This window comes from Rattus rattus, chromosome 6, assembly GCF_011064425.1.
Source record: "Rattus rattus isolate New Zealand chromosome 6, Rrattus_CSIRO_v1, whole genome shotgun sequence".
Classification (NCBI taxonomy): Eukaryota; Metazoa; Chordata; class Mammalia; order Rodentia; family Muridae; genus Rattus; species Rattus rattus.
Genome location: NC_046159.1, coordinates 151088870 through 151104367, shown reverse-complemented (window position 1 = coordinate 151104367; position 15498 = coordinate 151088870). Strand labels below are relative to the sequence as shown.

The window sequence follows — 15498 nt, the reverse complement described above, 5'->3', positions numbered from 1 at the left end:
ATGCTTCTTCAACTTTAAAAAACCATTCAGCCACGCTGGGGGTATATTGTTCAGTGGGAGGGTGTTTGCCTAGCACTCAAAAACTCAGTAAGGCATTACCACAAACAAAACAAAACCCAGTTCGGCCAAAACCTTCCCTCAAAACCCTTAACTCTGGGCAAGCCCCACAGTGACGCATGTGGATTTTCTGCACCTCCTGAGGATCTACATGGAACGACCTGTGCGCAGTGCCAGCCAGCACAGCAGGGTGAGGGTCACTGTGGGCTCAGAGTGCTTACGCATCAACCCTCCGGATGACAGTGCCTACCCCGAACGCTGTGCTGACCAATACTGCACGGCAGGAACAGTGATCTGGAAGCACAAACACAGTTTTTAAGTCTTTTATTTTTGTGAGGCGGTAACAAGTTATGAACGCACAGGAAGTTCCTTCAGTCAAAGCCTCTGGGGCTCAGTTGTATGTCATGTAGCGGGGAGTAGCACTAAATTTGGCATACGACTTGATGACCTTATTTACAGCTTCTAAGAAGTCCTTCTCTGTAGCAATCTTTCTCCGGGCTCGGATTGCAAACATACCAGCCTCTGTGCAAACGCTTCTAATCTCCGCTCCTGCCCAACAAAGAGAAAACAAGACTGTTAATTACTGTGGCCCTGAGACTGACAGGAAGCCAGCAGGTCCTGCCACTCACCAGTACTGTTTGGACACAGGCGGGCTAGTAGCTCAAATCGGATGTCTCTTTCCACACTCATTGAGCGAGCATGAATCTTAAAGATGTGCGTTCGACCCTAAAAATTAAGGAATTAACATATATTAAAATGAAAATATATAAGACAAAACTTCAAGATTTTTTTCCTAAAATAAAGTTCCTGTTTTAACCTCTAAGTCAGGTAAGCTGAACTCAATCTTTCTGTCCAGCCTCCCTGGCCTCATCAGCGCTGGGTCCAGAGTATCAGGTCGGTTAGTGGCCATGAGCACTTTGATGTTGCCCCGAGGATCAAAGCCATCCAGCTGATTGATGAGCTCCAACATGGTCCTCTGCACCTCATTGTCACCCCCAGCGCCATCGTCAAACCGAGCCCCTGAGATGACAACAGAGAAGCAGCTCAGGTCCACTGAGAGTGTCTAGTCAAGACCTGAAAACACCACACCTTAACTCACAGCCTTCCCTTACAGCAAAGTGCACACCCTATTTGGAAGGTATAAAACGAATTAGAAAGCAAAATATTTCAAAGCAAAACAAAATGAAAAGCAAAGCACACCAGTTTGTTTTGCATTGGCCAACTAGTCCTGGGCCGAAGTCCGCCCTGGAGTGCGGATGATATAAACAGCAGCGCTCGTGGGGAATATTCATTTTTCCTTTCCCAGCAGGCATCACTTCTTGATCAAACAGCTTCTTGAGTAGGGATGAGACTTTGTGTCCACTTCCCCTTCTCAGGGCTGGAATTTTGCCAGGTCTGAACAAATTTCTGCTTTAGAAAGAATGCACCATAAGCCGGGCAGTGGTGGTGCACACCTTTAATCCCAGCACTTGGGAGACAGAGGCAGATAGAACTCTGAGTCTGAGGCCAGCCTGGAGTACAGAGTTCCAGGAGAGCCAAAGCTACACAGAGAAAAAAACCAAAGTAGAAGAAAGAAGAATTTACCATAAGTTATCTTTGTATTAAAAGTATCCTTATGGAGTTACCCCTTAAGAAACTTGTTTTGCAGATTAATCAAGACCACTCCTGCTGGGAGAGTTTAAATGGCATCTATACCTTGGTTGGTCTCCAGGTAATCATCTGGGGAAAGCTAAGGACAAAACAGCTATGCAAAGGTCAGGGGAACAGCGATGGCCCCGCAGCGGAGAGAGCTTGCTGCTCTTGCAGAGGACCCCGATTTCACTCCCAAACCTTACAGGGGGCTCACTCTGCTGGCAACTCCAGCTCCGTGGCTTCTGACAAACGCTTGTGGGTTAGAGAGATGGCTCCGGGTTAAGAGCGTCTACTGCTCTTGCAGAAGGCGCCCCTGCCCTGCAGTCAGTTCCCTACAATCTATGTGCCAGTCCTAAGTGCCTGTAACTCCAGCTCCAGGGGCACAGGACACTCTCTTCCGGCCTCGGGAGACACTGCACTCACACATGCATACTTGCCTACACACAAAAAATAAAAATAGAGACTATTGGACACTCTAAACAGCTAGAAAAAAGGCCATACCCAGGGCAGCAACAGCATTAGCAGGAGACAAGAAGAAAAGCCCTTCCTTGGCACTGAATGTTCAGACAAGGCAACTGACAAAGCAAGACACCATTTGAAAAAGACTTATGGTTTGTTGGTGGTGTGGCAGCCAAGGGGTTCTAAGAAATTCAGCAAGTGTCACAAGCACTGACTCCATGCTGAACCAGTCAAAAGAATACCGATGAGCTGATAGAAACTCAACTTTGAATCAGATCTGTGTAGCATTCAGCAAGCTGCAAACCTGGTCTACAGGGGCATGGGGAATGTTAACAGACTCTAAGCGGACCTGGGGCACTGAGAAGGGAAGGGGGAAGCTGGCATCTGCACTGAGGAACCCTGAGGAATGCAGCTGGTGTTGGGACATCTGGGACGCCATCTGCTGAAGCACTGCACATAGACCAGAACAGCACCTGTAACCTAACATCTGAAAACAGAAGACTAGAGCAGCCACCACCGAGGAGCTCCCACGACTAAGGCAGACACTCCGAGACTCTGAATCCCGTTCTCCCGGCCTATACTCCGTCTACATCGGACTCAGATCTTTAACATTCCCCCTACCCTAAGAGTACTGAGTCACCAGATTGGAACTGTGAGCTGCACTGTTCTTTTTTTTTTCTTTTTCTTTTTTTCAGAGCTGGGGACCGAACCCAGGGCCTTGTGCTTCCTAGGCAAGCGCTCTACCACTGAGCTAAACCCCCAACCCCCGAGCTGCACTGTTCTTATCTCTACCTCCCTTATCTCCCACAGGGACGGACATGCGCTCCTCCTTAGGCAATCCCAGTGTCAACTGAGCCAGCCAGATCGGCTGTTCTTGCTCTTAGCATCTCTTGCCTCGTCACTCTTTTCCACAGTTCACTTTCTAGTCCCAAAGACCCTAACTTGGGCTGCTAAGAGGTGCACATGTCCCACACTGTCTGTTAATAGCTTCACCTCTCTAATAGGATTGAGAGAGTCTGCGATTGATGATGACGACTGAAGAACAAAAACAAAGCTTTCTGTGATGAAGGCGACTTTAAGAACTTATGACTGACTCAGCTCCTCAGAGCATACTGAAAGGAAGTTTCTGGACTAAAAAGAACAAATACAACTACAGGGCTACAACGAAACAAACAATGCCAGGCCAGCAGTGAAGCTGAGAAACATCAAACACTACCAAGGCAGCTGCGACGACAGAATCAACACCGTCTTCAGTCCTATCTCTGTGTTCAAGGCCAGTCCACTCCATGCAGTTCTTTAAAATACCATGGAAAGATGAGATGGCTCAGGGCAAAGTGCCCACCTCCAAGCCTGATAACCTGAATTTGATCCCTGGTACCCATATGGTAGGAGAATTGACCCCCATAGGTTGACCCTTAACCACACACTTTTTTTTTTAAAGGATTATTTATTTTACGTATATGAGTACACTGTAGTTGTCTTCAGACACCAGAAGAGGGCACCAGATCCCATTACAGATGATTGTGAGCCACCATGTGGTTGCTGGGAATTGAACTCAGGACCTCTGGAAGAGCAGTCAGTGCTCCTAACCACTGAGCCATCTCTCCAGCCCCCATTAACCACACACTCTTAAAAGTAACTAAATCAATAAAAGATCATTCATACCTCCAATGGCATCAATTTCATCAAAGAAAATAAGGCAGGCTTTTTTTGTCCTGGCCATTTCAAAAAGCTCCCGAACCATTCGAGCCCCCTAATAAGAAAATGTGATTATTACAGAGTTGGTTTCAAAATCTTTGAAAGTATAATAAATAAACAAACTGTATTGCACACTTGCAAACACTTTTTCTACCAGCATTCTCAACCATTAGCATCTAAAGCTTTCTTAAAAAATCCTGATGGTTGAGCCAGGCAGTGGCGGCACACACCTTTAATTCCAGCACTCAGAGGCAGAGGCAGGCGGATCTCTGAGTTCATGGCTGGCTTGGTCTACAAAAAGTTCCAGAACAGGCAGGGATAAACAGAGAAACCCTGTCTCAAAACAAAACAAAACAACCCCCTGGTTTGCTGCTTGTATTACCAAGTTACTATTGTGAGCGTCAACACAACACTGTAACTTTCGTGACTCTGTCTACTAAACCGCAGGCAGGCGTTCAGACAGGAGGGTGTCCAGGGAGCACTCTTCAGTGAGGTAAGCGGCAAAGTGAACTTGAGCAAACAGAGCAGGTATCTGATCTGCCACTTGGAATTACGGGAACACTGAATTCCATTAAGCTCCGATCCAAATATTGAAATTAAAATACATACTAAGTCATGTAGCTGTTCTGGTAAGTCATAAGCATATTAAACAGTAGGTTTTAGATATAATATATGCAGCCCTAGACTTTAACCTGAATACATATATCTAGCTAGGCAGCATGTATACATAGATACCCATGCCCACACATGTAGACAATCCACGTTTTCTCTCTCATTAAACCACAGAATACTGTCCCTGAGATAAACTACACTAAATTCCATCCTTCTGGGGAGGAAACACGTTGCTCAAAAATTTAAAAGGTAGGGGTTGGGGATTTAGCTCAGTGGTAGAGCGCTTGCCTAGCAAACGCAAGGCCCTGGGTTCAGTCCCCAGCTCCGAAAAAAAGAAAAAGAAAAAAAAAAAAATTAAAAGGTAGCCTACTTGGAATTATTATTTTCAATTTAATTTTAATTTTTTTACTTATTCACTTTATATCCCACTCACTGCCCACCCCCACTTATTGTTTAATTTTATGCAAATACCACAATCTCCCACAGAAGAGTAGATCTCTAACTCTGGCATTCACTTTACCTCACCGACGTACTTCTGTACAAGCTCAGACCCGATAACTCGGATGAAGCAAGCGTCAGTCCGATTGGCCACTGCCCTGGCACAGAGGGTCTTGCCTGTGCCTGGTGGTCCAAATAACAACACACCCTTCGGAGGCTCGATTCCAAGGTTAACAAACCTCTCTGGCTGTGATGGAGACACAAATTTCACACTTACCACTTTTGTATGATAAATATATAAAGTATAAAAATAGAAAATAATATAAAAATAAGACATACAGAAACAGATCATTTGCGTGATCTAAAATACTTTCATTTATTCTAAGACATAATATCTACATTAAAATCATATCAATGTACCTAAGTGCCTTTAAAGATGCTTTAACACTTCACGTTGAATAATTACAGCGCCTAAGAAGGCAGTGTTTGGTACAGTATGTTCCTACCCTCTAAGGCTTAACGTTTTTCTCTTCATGCCACTGGGACAACTGCCGTCTTCTTTAACAACAGTAAGACTTACACAGCGCTCTCAGCCACTCCTAATTTCCTTTATCAACCTAAGCAGCAGCTCTGTCTGATAATATACCTGGCAGCCCACTTCTTTTTGTTTGTTCTCTTTCATTAAGAAAAAACATTCAAAAGCTGTGGGCAACACAAGCAGGGCTGCGCTCACTGCACAGGAGGCCGCTACTCGTCACACAAAGGAGCTGCGGTGAGACACTCAGCGACTTACATGGAGTAGAGGGGTTTCAACCACTTCCCGCAATTTCTCAATCTGTTCCTTACAGCCGCCAACGTCACTGTATGTGACATCAGGTTTTTCCTCCACCTGAGAGAGAAAGGTTATACAACACATTCAGAGACTTCTGAGTAGCAGACCAGATCCCCCACAGCAGACCTAATACCATAAAAACCAGTCTGTACCAAGAATGGTCATAAAAAGCGAGTTAGAACTTTTATGTTAGGAGATTGATCCCACTGTCCTAGAACTATTTGTTGTGCTACATATTATGACATTTGTAAGTGACAAATACTACTAATGACTTCCCAAATATCTTTTAATTTTTTTGGTAACTTTTTGGGGCATAACATCCATTAACTGCTTAAAATCTTCAAACTTTTTTGGAACAGATAAAAAAAATTTTTTTTCCTTTGGGGGTTTTGTTTGATTTTATGAATGAGGCTTTCATTTTGCAGCCCAGGCTAACCTCAAACTCACTATGTAGCCCAGGCTGCCTTTAGTTTGTGGCAATCCTTCTGCCTAAGTCTCCCAAATGCTGGCATTACAGCTAGAAGCCACTATGCCTGGCTTGCAAGTCATGCCAGTCCCTTTCCCCAGGTTTCTTACCTGCATCATGGTAACTGTTGGGTCAATCTTAGGAGGTAGTGGAATGTGAATTTGGTATTTATTTCTGTCCACGCTATGGAAGTAAAAATAAAAAACAAAATAGATGCTCTTTAAGTTTTCAGAGGACTTTTTCTAGCTAGTGTTTTTCTTTTCTTTTCTTTTCTTTTTTTTTTTTTTTTTTTCGGAGCCGGGGACCGAACCCAGGGCCTTGCGCTTGCTAGGGAAGTGCTCTACCACTGAGCTAAATCCCCAACCCTAGCTAGTGTTTTTAAAACCAAATTATAAGTAAGTAAAGGAGACAGCGTCCCAGAAGTTACTGAGAAGAGTTATGCAGTCTTATTAGGTGCTCTGCAGACATCAGTCGCTCCTCTAACTGTTCTCAAGCCTCCACCTCGCGTCTTCAACTGGGACGCCATGCACAAGACGAAATGGTGGGAGTGGGAAGGCTACGCTGGTGTGAGGAAAGATGGTGGGGTGCACCAGCCCTCTGTACTGCACGGCATTTTGCTTTCTCATTCAAAATGAAGGCTCGGTACCAACTTACCCGACTCTCATCCCTTCCTCAATGTCAGTAGGGGCCACTTGATCACTGAGATCCACCACGAACTTGGCAAACTGCTTCACGTTAATGATGTATTTCGGGTCCTCCGAATCGGCGTTGATTATCTTGGTACATCTAGCACAGCGAAAGGCTTCATGAGAGTGAGAACCCAGACCACGCCAGTGAGTTCCTGTGAGGGAGCTCCTCCCAGGCAGGCAGTGCAAGAAGGAACAAGTGCAGACCCAAACTGCAGACTCTGGGCCAATGCTCGCCAAGAGCCTTCTGCCCAGCCTCAGGTAGGCCATGAAAATTTCAGATCATACCCTTCCCCAGAAAAACGAAACCCACAACTGTCCTCTTCATGTCCCTTCATTATCAGACACCTTTTTGTCTTAGGTGGCTTTTCTTTTCATTTTCTCTGTAAGAATATAGCCATGTGCCTTCTATTGAACTCAGTAATTATGTGTTTTCATTCTTCCCCTGGGTTCACATTTTAAATCCATTTTTGTTGTTATTTTTAATCTGAAAATATTTAATCTCTAAGAGTTCTGGTAATATAATACCATGTGTGTCCAAGTATCTACTAAAGAAGACAGAAAATTGAATATATAATCCATATAGGGCAGCAATTGCCTAAACCATAGCAACAAATACAGAGAAATACACAGCAGCCTCCAGAGTGGGCATGTTGAAAGAACCGATGGAGAAGTGCTTCATTTATAGCACATGTGACAAGGAAGAATTAAGTATATTATTACTTTAACTGACTGGCCTGCTGTTCCATAGGCACAGACGTAGGTTTTTGGTATTTTTAATCCTAGGGAAGCCAGTGGAGGCTGGGGATGGGAGTGTTCATTTGTCTTTTGGTTTAAGACATCTTAATGGTAGCTGAGGTTGGCAGCTGGCAGCAAGCACATGGTGAGCCCCCTGCACTCGATTACAGGTGTGGACAGACCACCATGTACTACCGCATCTGGTGTCTGGCTCATCTAACAGTTTAAAAATAAAACGGTATTTTTCCACTCCTATAATCCCAACACTTGGGAGGCAGACGCAGGAGAATCACTACAAGTTTGAGACCAGCCTAGGCTACAGAGTGAGGTCCTATTTTAAAAAAAAAGAAACAAGAGGGCTAGAGTGATGGCTCAGTGGTTAAGAGCACTGACTGCTTTTACAGAGGTCCAGAGTTCAAATCTCAGCAACCACATGGTGGCTCACAACCCTCTGTAATGGGATCTGATGCCTTCTTCTGGTGTGTCTGAAGACAGCCACAGTGTACCCACATACATGAAATAAATAAATTAATTAATTAAAAATAAAAAAAGAAACAAGTATATATAGAGAAACTGACTTAAACGACGGCCGAATCAGGACCTTCAACAGCCTACTCTTACTTCAAAGCAGTAGGAATGGCAGCAGAACTAGTCAGAAAGAAAGGTCAGTATTCTGGAACCCTGAAAACCACTAAAGGACCATAGCATCAAGATTTTTCCCGTTTTCTTTCTTTTTTTGGTAACAAGCTGGTGGCTCGTGGCTCAGTGGGAAAAGGCACTGTTGCCAACCTAATGACCTCACTCTGATTTCTGAGACCCAGCTGGTGAAAAGCAAGAACCAGTTCCCACGAAGTTTTCTCTGACCTCTACACACGTGCTGAGGCATCCCATTAGAGCTAATATTTAACATTTAAAAACATTAAAAATAAAAAGGTAAATTACAAACTGGCTGGATCTCAGTAAGAACAAATGAATCCTGGTGCGGTGAACTCAGTCTCTTCCTCCTCTCCGCTCTAGGAAGGAAGCCTGAAACCCACCTCACAAGCGATCATCGATTGATCGATCGATCACAGGGCCTGTCAAAGCTCAGCTGGAAGATATCAGCAGGGAACCTAAGAAAAGCAGTCGGCCACAATTACTTAGCATCAGCTGAGCAAACAAGAGGCTGGCGGGGAAAACCCCTAAAAAGCAGCAGTGAGCACCAGCAACGACAGACACTTCCAGAGCTGATGGATTATGATGCCAGTTACTGTTTTTTCCTCCAGGGCCCAGAGCCATTACTGAACCACACCCCAGTCAGAAGAAGACTTTTTAACACATCAAAAGAAATAAGAAATCATGGCCCTGGGACAGAAGAAATAAATCATCCAAAGAAACCGTCCCTCAGGTAGCTAAGGTGCTGGTCTTATTAAACAGCCACTCTAAGTGTCACACATTATCATCAGACTTAAGGAAGCCATGCCTAGAGATCAGTGACCAGTGTCAGAGTGGCCTCACACTCAGTGTCAGAAACCACACCAGAACAGAATGCACCCACAGAAAGATATGGAGGTGGGCCTGGGCAGAGGCTTGACACAGCAAACTCGTAATCCCAGCATTCAGGACACAAGCTACAGGATCATCCAAGTCAGCCAAGCCTACATACATAGTTCTAGGCTACCAGAGCTAATGCAAGGCAAACTCAAAACACATCGCCATTGTGGTGGTGCACGCCCTTAATCCCAGCACTCAGGAGAGGTAGAGAGATCTCTGAGTTTGAGACTAGCCTGGTCTACAGAATGAGTTCCAGGACAGCCAGGGCTACAAGGAAACCCTATCTCAAAAAACAAAAACAAACAAACAAACAAAACCACAGAAAACCAAAACAAAGGGCTGGTAAGCTGGCTCAGCAGCTTATGGCGGCTTGTCACCAAACTTGGTGTTGAGTTTACTCCCTAGATCTACATGGTAAAGGAGAGGGGAGAGGACTCCCAAAACCTATCTTCTGACCCTGAGACCCACACCATGCACACAGGAGTGCTCACACAATAACTAAATGGAAGGACTCAAGATCACTTCTCTGCACGCTGTCACATACATGAAGAAACATGTGCGAGGATGAGAAGATCACCACACCGTGAGAACGGAGGTCTCCACACTGGGCTCTGAGCATCTCTACTTTTCTAAGATCGTAACTTCCCATGTCTTAGTGACTACTTACGATACAGACTTCTAAGTCAGGATGCTTGTAGAACGCTCTGCTACGAACTGTAAAGCAAAGCCCTGTGTTGAGCATCATATTAGTACTTAAGCACTATATTAGTCCCAAGCTCTAAACGCTTAGGAATAAAAACGAAGTCCCAAAGAGCATGTGCATACCTTGCAACCTGTAGCGGCTGTTCACTCTGAAGTGTCTGTTTGTCTGCAGCCAAATCCCAGAGGGCTGGAGGGGCCAGCCCAGTGTCAGACTCTTTGATACCTACACAGAGAACGATGACACAATTCAGGAAAGCTTTCTCGGCCCCAGCACTGCTGGTGTTTGGACTGAATGAGTCCTTCCCCAGGGACTGTCCTGCACATTCTGTAGGGTGCTTAGCAGCACCCAGCTTCTCACCACTACACATGCACAGCCAGTCCTACCTTTCTGCACATCCCAGGGATTAAGCCACCGCCTGACACTGCCTAACACCTTCACACAGAAGCATTACCCCATCGCCCCACCCAAAACCACGGCCCAGAAGCAATCAGAACAAAAAGTAATGCCTACTTCACTTTTGTTTTGTTTTGTTTTCTTATACTATAAGACTTCACTATTTAAATTCCCAAGAAAGTGTCAACAACCAGACATAGCTACACTGAATAAATCTTTTAAAAAGTCACATTTTTAAATCAATATAAAGTTTTGACGTATTAGAGTTTACAGAGCTAGGCCTTGAGCAGCAGAAATATTACTTGTGTAAAGGTTGACGTTATGTAATTGCACAGGGACTAAACACAGCTCTAAAAGAGCACGCAGTAAAAGGATGTAAGGTGGTCAAATGTCTTACAACTTTTTAAAATCTGTAAGTCATAAATTAACTTAAAATTTATATTCAAAGTTTTAGCACAACCAACAATTCATGTAAAGAAAAGAAGTTAGAATAAATACGTACCAGTGAGCTCATTAATTTTTTTGAGAAGTTGTTGAATGTCATCTTCAACCTGTTTGATCTGCCTCGAATAAGTACTCTGGCCCTAGGTAATAAACATCAGTTTAATTAGAACATCCGAATATTAGCAGCTCCCTAATGTCACATACAACTTTTAACAGCAATGATCTGACGATGGCGAGCCTTACTGTATCAGAGCCTGGGGAGTTACCAGAGGAGGGAGAGCACTTCAGACATGTTCCTAAACAGTGGCTTCCACGTGCACCGATGGGCTCGCCCTATATTGGTTGATCTGCATCTTACTAAGTAGTCCTGGCTGGCCTCACCCTCATGGCCATCCTGAGTGCTCGGTGAGAGGCAAGAGCTACCATGCCTAATAGGAAAGTAGCACTTACGTTTTCCATTTCAAATTCAATTTTGTCACAATGATTTTAATTACAGTGAACATTTACACAAGTCATTTAAATATCTTTCCATATTCCAGCCCTCATTATTAGAGGTTGTAAAAGACCAGGAGTAAGGTTAGGCATGCTGCACACCCACTCTGTTGTCATCTAGACAGAAATTTTGGGCAGATAACTCCTAATTAGTGTGAGCTCTTTGATAGTCCCTTCTAATCAGTTTAAAAAGATAAAACAAAAACAAGTTTTGTTTAAACACAAAACATCTCCATGTTAAAACCATTTGAAAGACTTACATAAGTTTTCAACAAGGCGATATCCCCTTCATCCAGAGCTAAAACAAAACAGAAACACGGATTAACATGAAGTTCAACAAGAGAGGGAAGCTGGTCACCTTTTCTAGTCAAATCAAAATGTTGTAATGGAGGTCCAAAACCTGAGTAAGACTGGGGAAGGGAGAATGAATTACATTCAAACTGCACAAATAAAACACGCCCACTGTGGACCCTGGCTAAACAATCCTGCGGTACCCACACAACGAAGTACAAAGCACTGGCCGGGTGGTACAGCCTTTAATCCCAGCACTTGGGAGGCGGAGGCAGGAGAATCTGAGTTCGAGGACAGCCTTGTCTACAGAGCAAGTTCTAGGACAACCAAGGTTACATGGAAACACTGTCTCAAAAATCCCACAAAACTGGACCTTAGGACGAAGTGGCTAAGCAACAAAATGGAGTATATGAGGCCAATCCCAGGTCGCCAGACTCTCACAGAGGTGTTAGTCAGAAGACAAAGTCGAGCTTAGCATGTAAGACGCTGGAGGTGTGTGGCTTAATGAAATGTTTCCCAAGGTCTCCAAGAACTAATAGAGTTGAAATTCATCATCAAGAAGGTGGGGATGTACCAGAGGAGGCAGTGAGCAGCTGAGCAGCCTACTAGTGACCCCGAGGAAAGCAGCTGCCGAGAAGGACTGATCCTGCCCTGCCTGCCACCTTCCATAAACCTTTATAAACTAGAGAGGGAGAAAGGTTAGCCGGGAATCATGAGAGGAGACAGTTCCCGACGTGAGTGAAGGGAATCACCAGAAAGGGATTCTAGAGAAGCCATTATAGGATACAATGAAGGAAAGTGAAACAGCGAAGAAGACAAGCAACAGAATTCGGTTAGAGAAGCTTAGTAAGGCTACCTAGTAAAGCAGAGGACACAAGACAACTGAAGTCAGCATCTGCTCAAAGCCACTGTGTGAGTCGCAGTGATTAGACAAATGATATATACTTCATCCACATACACCATTGCTTCCGAACTACGCTGGAGAAAACACTTTAGGTGACTTCTTTGTAAGTACATGACCATTTGGTATGAAGCAACACCAAGATTCACATCCAGGTCCTCCTACTACTGAGTTTGTCCTTTCAGCTGTTTAGGCAAGGAGAAAGAAGGAGAGGAAAGGAGAGAGAAAGAACGGGAGAAGAGCGAGAGGGAAGGAGAGGAGAGAAAGAGAGACAGGGAGGGAGGAGGGGGAGAAAAGAGAGAAGAAAGAAGGCAGGAGGGAGAATAGACAAAGAAGAAGATGGGTTGTAGACTGAAAAGAGAATAGATTTTCTCAAATTATGCTTCTAAGACAACGTAGATATTAGTATATTTAGAGAAACGAAAGGAGAAAATTCTAGAGAAACACAAACAGTGACTAAGTCCCAGGGGAGAAAGGAGAGGTAAGACCAGGAACAGAAATGTCGTTAGATTTGACAGAAACTGGCAGAGTCCTCTGAGGCAGAACTGAGAGAAAGGTAACATAGAAGAGAACACTTGGGGAAAGAGAAAAGTCACCCATCAGCCGTTTAGCACAGGGGCTAAACTGAGGGCTTAAAGAAGAGGTAAAAGGCTTGACTGAGACTACTCTGGCCAAGTGGGGCCAACAGTCACAATAATCAGCAGGAGGAGCACAGGAACTGGAAGCTTGAGCTGAAAGTAAATTGACCAACATGTTTGAACTGGTTTGAACAATGTGGATAGCCTATAAGCAGAAAGGGACAGGAAACAATGAAGTGCCCAGAGTTAAGAAGAGAAAGCATAAGGTATAAAGTTTGCTACTTTAGAAGTGAAAATGGAGTCTAAGAGTCATCAGATTAGGATGACAGCCACCTGAAGTCAGTGATCCCAGGGTATCAAACTCCCAATGCCATTCAAAAGGATGCCACAGAACCAGGACAGGGGCCAATAGAATATGGGGCTTGAAAGTGCAGCAACCTCAGGGACAGGCTTAAATTAAATAAGGTCATATATCTGCCGGATCACCTCAGGAAAAACATTTAATTTCTCAAGCATGAATTTCATCATCTAACACGGAGGGAATTTTACCTTCACAGTGTTTCTGTAAAGATCACGTAAGATACACATAAAATCCAACACTTCAGTCAAACTTGAACTCCAAAATAACCTTAATCCTTTTACAAAATATCACATCCAGAGGAAGACATGGGTTAGGTTAGTATAAACAGATGATGTACAAACTTTTGAATCTTTCTAATAGGTCCTAATTACCTGAAACTCTCAATGTTGTATAAAACACTTTTAATGCAGAGTCAATGAAAATTAAAAAAAAAAAAATGTTTTCTTTGGGGGATGAGGCATAAACAGTGATGGACCGGTGCTAGAAGGGGTTGAAGTTGTAGGGGTTGAAGTTGTTAAGAAAGGGAAGAGCTAGACATCGCCAACACTGAAAAATAGTTTTTAAGGTGAGAAAAGTTTAAAACGCGTGAAGATGAGACTAAAAAATCTATGGGGGCAGAGATTACATCCAAACGTTGACCACATCTCATACACCGAGTAAAAAAAATGTCAACAAGTCTAGTCTCTACGGGGAGTAATTTGGCAAAATGAAATCTTTGCTACTAGAATTTAGCCTGAACTTCCATGTGGTAGGTTATAAAACACGGTCATTTGTGAACTGGAGCATTCTAAATCTCTATCAATAATTAAATGTCATTGTACAGCCACGACATAGGACAATAAGCACCTGCTATCATAAAATCTCTAAATTCATGATGCTGATATACTGCAAGATACATTATGATTACGACACGCGCGAGCGTGTGTCTAATATATACTTCCACATATATTAAAATATCTAGAAAAATGTAAAATGACTATTTCTTGGCTGAAATCAGCACTGGCTAGAATCTAGGGACAAGGATGAGACAGTTTATCTCTTCTGACTCGATTTTTGAACCATCGTCTTTCAGGATTGTCCCTACAGTGACAGCACCAAGCTGTTACAACTGGGAAGGAGGAGATAGGGCCGGGAGGTAGAACTCAAAGCCCACCAGGCTGGCCACTTTTTGAAGCTCTGCAAGGCCACACTGGATCCAGAACTCCAACGCCTGGTAAACTGTTCGAATAAAATAAATAAATAAAAAGTTAGCCAGCAGGAGAAGTGAGTAAGGAACAGTTAAGAAGCAGACAGGGCTGAGGCCCAGACCGGTCACAGCTCGGGTCCAAGGCCGACCGGTGCCAGCGCCCGTCCCTCCCGGTTGGGAGGGCGAGCCCGTGTCCTCTCACCTCGGATGGGCTTGTCGTCCTTCTCATCCTCTTTGGTTTTCCGCTGGTCTGCACCTAGGTAATCCGGCATTTTAGAAGCCGCAAGCCCCTCCGCGTCTCAGTGATTACACAGCACGTTCCCCACTTCCGCTGGTGTCTTCCCTTTTTCTTCCCCACCGGAAGTAGCTCAGCGCTCTGGCGCGGGTTCACCCTGCACCTTGGGACTCCACGCACTGCAGACTGGAGGGAGGATTATTACCTGTTATGAGACATTTATTTAGCCCGCTCCCTCACAAGTCTGGTCTTTTTAGGTACCCGAACACGAACTTCCAAGACTAGCCCTGGCTCAGTTGATGAACTTACATCCTGATTTAGTCATTAATAAATAATACACACAGCCGGGTAATGTAATCTCTAAATATCTACTTCCTCTTTATCTCACAAGATTGGGAAGGCACTGAATAACCGTGTTTGTAAAATGCCTGGCAGTTTAGACACAGTTGTTGGCTAGATGAATAAAGGTGATGCATTTCGGTTAGGGAGTGCACATCCAGGTTATACAAAGAACTACAATTTAACAAGAAAACAACCAGGATTTTATGATGGGAAGTGGGGAGGGGGGCATTTAAAAGATAAAGGGAAACGAAGGTAGGTAAAGGAGATAGACAAATTCCAATAAATGGACGTATGAAAGGATGTTCAAATCAAAAGCACTTTTTTTTTTTTTTTTTTTTTTTGGTTTCCTAAGACTGGGCTCTATGTGGTCCTGGCTGTCCAGCAACTTGTGGTGTAGATCAGGCTGTCCTCGAACTTACAG

The 15498-nt window shown here is 44.1% G+C and overlaps 1 protein-coding gene across 1 annotated transcript; it reads right to left on the bottom strand.

Annotated features, from left to right (window-relative positions):
• Positions 1-364: 364 nt before the first annotated feature.
• On the bottom strand, positions 365-14854 carry Psmc2 (proteasome 26S subunit, ATPase 2). Its single transcript, XM_032907090.1, has 12 exons — positions 14703-14854; positions 11444-11481; positions 10750-10831; positions 9977-10076; positions 6849-6980; positions 6305-6377; positions 5690-5785; positions 4979-5143; positions 3814-3901; positions 875-1077; positions 687-783; positions 365-606 (listed from the first exon to the last, which is right to left on the bottom strand). The coding sequence occupies exons 1-12, from the start codon at positions 14770-14772 to the stop codon at positions 449-451; spliced, it is 1302 nt and encodes a 433-aa protein (XP_032762981.1). The 5' UTR covers positions 14773-14854; the 3' UTR covers positions 365-448.
• Positions 14855-15498: the final 644 nt, after the last annotated feature.

What these genes read in the sequence shown, in the direction of transcription:
- Psmc2 (XM_032907090.1), bottom strand. Translation starts at nt 14,772, where the DNA reads ATGCCGGATTACCTAGGTGCAGACCAGCGGAAAACCAAAGAGGATGAG. An exon ending in TACAGAAGTACGTCGGTGAG is followed by an intron (nt 3,902 to 4,978) that starts GTAAAGTGAATG and finishes TTTTCTTATTAG; the next exon opens with GGGGCTCGAATGGTTCGGGA. An exon ending in CCTGTGTCCAAACAGTACTG is followed by an intron (nt 607 to 686) that starts GTGAGTGGCAGG and finishes TTTGTTGGGCAG; the next exon opens with GAGCGGAGATTAGAAGCGTT.